The 7,498-nt window shown below is 36.3% G+C and overlaps 1 protein-coding gene across 20 annotated transcripts; it reads right to left on the bottom strand.

The window, feature by feature from the left end:
* Positions 1-2,883: 2,883 nt before the first annotated feature.
* On the bottom strand, positions 2,884-7,063 carry LOC110923096. Of its 20 annotated transcripts, none has more exons than XR_002583727.2 (15): positions 6,795-7,063; positions 6,625-6,708; positions 6,282-6,354; positions 6,125-6,213; positions 5,981-6,047; positions 5,810-5,883; positions 5,532-5,616; positions 5,263-5,340; positions 4,293-4,420; positions 4,090-4,171; positions 3,852-4,009; positions 3,599-3,752; positions 3,401-3,470; positions 3,185-3,283; positions 2,884-3,054 (listed from the first exon to the last, which is right to left on the bottom strand). XR_002583727.2 is itself a non-coding variant. In XM_022167272.2 (4 exons), the coding sequence occupies exons 1-4, from the start codon at positions 3,748-3,750 to the stop codon at positions 2,959-2,961; spliced, it is 417 nt and encodes a 138-aa protein (XP_022022964.1). In that variant the 5' UTR covers positions 3,751-3,845; the 3' UTR covers positions 2,884-2,958. The 20 variants fall into 20 exon arrangements, 1 of the variants encoding a protein (XP_022022964.1); XR_002583726.2 differs by having other exon boundaries at positions 5,981-6,079; positions 6,153-6,213; XR_004859641.1 differs by having other exon boundaries at positions 6,153-6,213.
* Positions 7,064-7,498: the final 435 nt, after the last annotated feature.

Raw genomic sequence — 7,498 nt, 5'->3', positions numbered from 1 at the left:
CTTACACAAAACTCTATTGGAACCGCTAAACACCCCAAATTTTTTTCAAAAAACTTTTTCAATTTTTTTTATTTACTTGTCTTAGTTTAAGTTGGGAATAACAAGTTATAAAAGGGTTATATTTTTAAAAACTTACAACCGATAGCGTCGTGATAAAAAGAACTAACATAAGAAAATTATGAAACGGTATAACAAGTCTAGCTAAAATTCGATTATATATGCTTGGTCACATTAAAAACCCATTCCCACAAAAAGTGAGTTTTGAGCCTCTATTGAGCATAAAAATACACATATTTAGATTAAATGCTCATTTTTCGTTTCTTGTGTGAATAGCCGCTCGGTCTTTACAAATCTAGAACTTGCCACGACGATACATTCCCGGTCCTTACCAACTTAAACCCAAGTAAGTAAATGATGGAGGCATTAGGACTAACTATTTTTCGTTCAAAACCATTATTTTTCATTTTTTTTTACTTACCCAAAATCCCCCTAGAAAACCCCTTTGAGCCTAAACCTTTCATTTCATTACCCCAAAAACAATTTTTTTTTACCCACCAAAAACCTTTTTCATTTTTTCACCTTTATTTTAGTAACATACTCGGTTTTTCATAAACATACCCTTTACGTGACAAAAAAAAAAAAAAAATATATATATATATATAATTATGATGAAGTCAAAAACAAACATAAGCTACAAAAAGCTTGTTTGGAGAAATACTTCAAAAATAAATGTCACCAAAAATAAGGTATTTGACGAAAACCGACACTTGTTACGATTTTCGCCCTTTTTACTAACCACTAACCAACCACCCACCTTTAAACCCGAGCCTTCACCCCAAAAGACCTCTTGATATTTACAAAGGTAAAAGTTAAAAAGGAGGAGGATTGATCGCTTGGCAAGCATATGGAAAATGTAAATCCGTGCCGCTCTCGAGCGATTCACTTAAATATACACCTTCGGCCGAGTGATTGAGTGATCTCCCGTGAGGTATGTGAACTTGTATATAAATGGAATTTTAATAAGGCATGCTATGCCAAATTAAGTAGTTTATCTTATGTAAAGTTCAAAATAAACCATGACGAATAAGATTGTAAATAAAATAAAAATAGAACCTATACAAACCTTGGATTCCCGACACTCTAGGACAAGTTAAAAAACTTCTCTTCTACCTATTCCATTTGGGAGTGTAAGCCACATTAAAAAGAGTTTTGCTTGAGGACAAGCAAAAGTTCAAGTGTGGGGGTATTTGATGTGTGTAAAATGCAACATATAAAACACATCAATTAAGGCATAAAACTAACCCTTTTTAAGTACTAATGTTGGAAAAAGAGTGTTTTTGTCTTCCTTTTGTATTTTCAGGATGAAATGAGCTCAAAATCACAAAAGAAGCAAAAAGACTACTAAATCTACCATAAATACAAGAAAAGGAACAAAAGTAAACTGCCCGGACCCTCAACGGCACCTCCCAAGATAAAGAGAAGAGAAACAGAGTCTGAACACGCCCCGTGTCCAGCGAACACGGGGGCGTGCCCAGGAAGCAGCAGAAAAGACAAACCAGTAGAAGCTTCCATTGCTCACCACGGGGCCGTGCCCAGCGGACACGGGGGCGTGTTGAAAGTACAGCAGGCGCATTAATTGTAATTCGCAATTACAATTAATGAAGAGAGAGAATGTCAGACGGGCACGGGGCCGTGTTCAGCGAACACGGGGCCGTGTCCAGCGTTCTGTTCAGCCTATAAATAGAGGAGCTTGGCTTCATTCTCTCTCATCCCTTGGCACACCACCTCTCTCACACTTCATCCACCACCCACCACCACCATAACACCATCATCCACCACCATCATCCATTGTCCATCATAGAGTGTGTGAGTCGTCTCGGGATCCAAGATTGATCGTAAGAGTTCTTGACAATCAAGGCCATGTTTGCCTAAGTCTCTTACATCACTTGGTGAAGACAAGTGTTTAGTATAATACTTTTTATTTTTAATCTTTTGCACTTTTTATTTGGTTTTGTATTAATGACTTTAATAACTAGTTACTTATGTTGAAGGTGATCTTTCCTTATCGTTTGTCCGTGGTGTCTTGGCATTATTTTACTGTCTATATAAAATAAAAGATTTTCACCATTCATATCTCCACGGTCTATATGGAGGTATGTTGGCTACCTGGTCGGGGGTTAAGGGAACGGTTTGGTAAAGGTCTTGCCCTTGTTCAGCGTTTAGAGGTCCTGCTTGGGACCTGGGTCAAATTTAGTAGGATCTCCTTCAATGCCCATAGGTATTGGATGGCGGGGACCCAAACTCTTTGACCCCCTCATAAGCTAACTACTATTAATACTATAACCCGGCTATTTAGGACTGTATCCCTGCTGACTCAGACTACTTAGCCGAGGGTAACGTCACCGCCAAAAGCGGGGCCTACCATAATTTGCATTAATAACTTAATTCATTATCTTTCAATAATCCAACCCTTTAGGATTGTATCCTTGCTGACTCAAACTACTGGGTTGAGGGTAACGTCACCTCCGAAAAAGGGGCCTACTACAATAACTAAGATAATCTCTTAAATAAGTGCAAAAGTGCGAAAATAATCAAAGGTTATACTAATACACGTGTCGGATCCAAGTGATTCATCTTGTCTATCTGTTTTTTATTTTATTTTATTTTTCAGCATTTAGTTAGTTTTTATTTTTCTTAGTTTAAAACATTTTTCTAACTTTTTGATTTGATTAGACGTTGAGGATAAACCGGTATTAAAAGCTCTTGTGTCCTTGGACGACCTCGGTATCTTACCAACACTATACTACGTCCACGATGGGTGCACTTGCCCATATGTGTGTTTAGTGTTAGTAAATATCGTGTTTTATAAATTTAAAACTTGGCTAAAAGTGTAAAAAGGGCTTAAAAATATATCTAAATTATATACACACCGACACACATCAACACCTAAAATACGATTTATAACTTAAAAATAGAGTTAACCGCATAAGTCAACCAATCTTCCCGAATGCCATCCATATCCGCAGCCGAGTATTCCTCTACTCCTTTCCCAACCTGAGACAACAATTAAATAAAATAAATCTTAAAAATCAGAATTTAATCCTAAAATATGAATTTAAGCATTTGTTTGGATATATAAGTACATATTTCTCTAATATACAGACTAAAATATGCCTAAACCTACATTATCATTGTCAAGTATTTCAACTCCTTCGTAAGCTATCTCCTTCATGAACTTCATCACATAGTAGCCACATTCAGTACCTCCTGGCTGACGTGGACACTACACAATTAAAATATCAAGAAATGTGAAACCATTGCGATTTAACTTTAAACTAAAAGGTTTCAATATTTACAATATCATTACAACCACAATTTAAATAAGGGATTTAGTGCTTACCCTAGCGTTAATCCAGATGAGTTTAACCCTTATGTTGGCACCACTTTGTGAAGCATACACGGCCATTGCCCTATAAAAAATCAAAATTATATCAGAAGCAGACCCTTTGTCTATTTTTCCTACAGACCGCCAACAAAGTTGAGCAAAAGAGACACCATACATGTGATGAAAGGAAAGAAACAAAACATGAAACTTAACCTTGACATGTGTGCTAGGATACACAGAAGTGCGAAGTGTGTCCTGTGTATCATCTGCAAGTTTTCTTCTCGGATGCTAAGAACAAAAGCAGCTTGGTTTGATGTAGATGCAGTTAATGTTATCATATACCCAGCATCCCATCGTTTATGCATACCTTCACTTGGATACAACAAGTCAAGTTCCACAACCCAGGATCACATTAATACAAAATCAAACAAATTGCTCATGTAAATAACAAAAGAAATGTTTTGACCTGGTCAGAGAATCCAGCGCCACGGGACATAACAATTGCCCATTTGGTTCTCGCAGTTGCCATAATAGTGATATGGAACCTTTCTCTCCATTTATTATTTATTCACTAAAAAGAAAATGATTCACTGACGTTGTAACACTGCTGAATGAATTGGGTACCTACATTTTAGACCAAAAAACTAGAAGATGAGAGAGCGAGCAGGCAAGCACTCAGCTTTACAAGATATGATTGTCCTTACCCTTAACCAAAGAACTCTCGTTGTTCGCACATGCTATCACGCCAATATAGCAGGATTTCTCCCACTGTTGCATAATCTAATCCTTTAATATACAACAAAATGCTTAGTAGTCTGAAATAAATCATTCAACAAACCCAACCCTAAAACATTAAGAACCTTGTTGAGAAATGAGGGAGAGAGTTGGTAAACTTGAGAGGTGATACCAGTGCAAGAATCCATTATAAGAGCCCATAGGTTTGAGCAAGGAGCCACACTGCTGATGAGCAACCCATCTTCGTTTCCTTTGTGAATATGTTGAGCAAGTCTCTGATCTGCCACATCACAGTGATATCTACAGCAACACATTTACATGTAAGTTTATATAACATATGATAAAAAAACAACTTTTATATGTGATGTCCAAATTTAGCAGTACGGGTTGGAACATAGCAAAAAAGCATTTTTTATAAGTGATGTCTAAATACGACAAAAAAAATATATTATTACAATATTACTCTAATTTTTGAAATGAAGCGACTTAGAAGGTCATAAGGGTGGAAGGAGTGCTCAAGCACTCCCCATTTTCACTACCCAATAATCTCATGCCATGTCAACTCCCCCCTTCACTCCCCATTTTACACTCAATCACTAGCAATGCTCAAACACATGGAGAGTGGTAAACAATTTAAAAAAAAATTGTGATTGGTTGAAAAAGGGTGGAGCCCCTGTGGCGCTATACATGGATGAGGTGAAGGGATGGCGCCCTCTATACCCTCCGACCTTATAATTAAGAACTGCTTAAAATATGTTTATTATTAAAAATGCCTCTATATACGTAAGCATTCTCTTTTCACTAATTTTATTGTTATCTTAACGTATGAAGTTTTTTATTCAAGTTTTTTATCCATGGGCTTACTGCAACCTTTATAATTATTTCCTTGTAAAGTTTTCATTCATGACATCATGAAAAAGACCTAGCGTTCCTGTGGTGGATCATAAAAGCTGAACTTTAGAATAAGATTGAAAACTAATTATATCTCAATAAACTTTAATAACAAAACAATTAGTGGTGCAAACCAGGAGAGCTACTCGAGCCCTTCTCGAAAAAAAAAAGAACAATTGATACTGGCAAAATTGATCATAAAACTTGTTTTATATATAGATTTATTTCAATATATGTCTAGCTACAAATACCTATTCCCAACCGATCCAGGTATACTCTCCCATCAGAATACAATACAACGACCGACCCACCTCCGTCAATACGAATTTCTGCAGCGAATTTAACGACGGTTAACAAATTTAATCAACTCTTATATAAACTAGGATGCAAGAAGCACATGTGTAAATTAAAATCTGAACTACAACAACACATAATCAGCTAGAAAGTCTTCTTAACTTGTTAACTTCTTAACTCACGTTGACTAATTTATTAGCGTTAAATGAAACTTTATTGAACTCACCTTACCAAGATCCAATGAGAATTGAGACAGAAGTTTTTGGGATATAAGACCTGAGGATGGTGCATGCTGGAGTAGAAAGAGCATTCTACAAAAAAGGGAAATCATAATTCATAAGACTCCACTGTATTTCTATAATCAGGGTTGGGAAAAGCACCTCAGTTTGGTATATGATAAATGGCATATACATAGTCCCTTGGGAGATATTATTTCTAGAAGAACGAAACGCGCCCAATAATCTAATCAAATAAGAATATATATTAACAGATAGCAAGAAATACCTGACTTAATCTGTAATTTAGGGAGTTGCTTGAACAGAAGACCAGAAAGCGTTAAGAGGAGCTGTTGATGAAATCTGTAATTGGGCAGTGACGTAAAGAGACTGCAATCAAACACAAGACAAAAGAAAGCGAAGGACTGTAATCAAACAAGAGACAAAAGAAACTCAAGACCTGAATTTAAGGCTAATCAGATTCGAACAAGGGACTTATGAATTTAGGGTTTCCGTTTGCACACGTGCTTCACAAGATAAGTAGCTTTTAAGCAACAACCTTCACCAAACATGTTATAAGCTCAAACAAAGTTTAAGAGTATACATGTAATTCAGTATTGTCATATATATACATTCGTATCATCTTCAAAGTTTATCCAAACCCAGCTTAAGGCCTCTCGGTCTCTCCAGTACCTAAATATATATCAGGAGAGAGTAACACAAAAGAGGGCAAGTAAAATACAGCGGGAAGGTGATATGACCTTTCATAGTTGTGGGCTTTAGATTTGGCTCTTGCAACAATCTGTCTCCCATCTTAAGCTAATCTAGCTACACCTTGTATTATGTAACATAAATTAAAACATTTTCAGTAGCATATGTTCAGCAAATTATAAAATCCTGACAAAAACAACTAAATGAAGAACAAATGTAAATACTTTTAGTTGGCTATTGGTAGTACTTCAAACACCTACATGATATTTAGCTGACCATACTGACATTATCACACCTTGAATTGCATAATTAGTCATGAAAAACACATAATAAACCTTTGAAATAGACAATTACAGAAACAATAGAACAAACGAAGAGATCATTCAAACTTACCATCTAGAATGGCGATGCACCTAATAAAATTCTACAATTAGATCCAGGCAACATCATCTTGAACGCAATCTGCTTCTCTATTCCCTAAAATCCACAAATCATTCAAAATCATTCAACACTAACAATAAATCCATTAAATTTAGAAGTTGTAATCAACATAGAAAACCTACAATAACTCCGCTGATGGTGTCGTTGTTGTCAATGGCTTTAGTGGTGTAATCAATTTGAAAATCCCTACCATCCGACAAAAAAAGTTGCATCTGGTAGATTGTACCCTGTTCCTATGCTACCCGTCGTCTTCTAGGGCGAAACTGGTAACTAATTTGTAAGTCGATTGGGGTAAGGAGTAAAGAAAGGGGGCAATGTAGAAGTTAGGGTTACTTTAGGGGGAATGAAATTTGAGCGAATGGAACTTTTAGGAGGGAATAAAATTTTGGGGCGGGACATTTTATTTTGGCACTCACACTCATTCAAAATTTTTTATATATAATTTAACAAAACCCCCACATCTCATCTAGGTTATTTTTTATCTCCGGTCTTTAAAATTTAACAAACTAGTTGATTTTCCGTCCACGCGTTGCGGCGAGGACCTAATGTCTGTAAAACGCGTGTCGGCAACGGCAAGCAGACACCGAAAATCAAAACATAAATAACAATGACGTGGTAACGATAGGGACTTTGTCCCCAAAAAAACGATTTTAAATAAACTAATATATAATAATAGGACCCAACACGTCCTACATGTTGGAAATTCAGTTGTTTTCAGTTTAGTTATTACGGTGCTAAGATGTTAAAATATGGATGGGCTCGTTACCGGTAACGACACCAAGAGTACCGATCTGGAAAATCATCGAAATTAGATACATGCACCGAA

This window comes from Helianthus annuus, chromosome 6 (assembly GCF_002127325.2).
Source record: "Helianthus annuus cultivar XRQ/B chromosome 6, HanXRQr2.0-SUNRISE, whole genome shotgun sequence".
NCBI lineage: Eukaryota > Viridiplantae > Streptophyta > Magnoliopsida > Asterales > Asteraceae > Helianthus > Helianthus annuus.
This window is presented reverse-complemented; position numbering and strand designations above follow the sequence as displayed.

What these genes read in the sequence shown, in the direction of transcription:
- LOC110923096 (XM_022167272.2), bottom strand. Translation starts at nt 3,750, where the DNA reads ATGCATAAACGATGGGATGCTGGGTATATGATAACATTAACTGCATCT. An exon ending in ATCCTAGCACACATGTCAAG is followed by an intron (nt 3,471 to 3,598) that starts GTTAAGTTTCAT and finishes GATTTTTTATAG; the next exon opens with GGCAATGGCCGTGTATGCTT. An exon ending in AAATACTTGACAATGATAAT is followed by an intron (nt 3,055 to 3,184) that starts GTAGGTTTAGGC and finishes TTGTTGTCTCAG; the next exon opens with GTTGGGAAAGGAGTAGAGGA.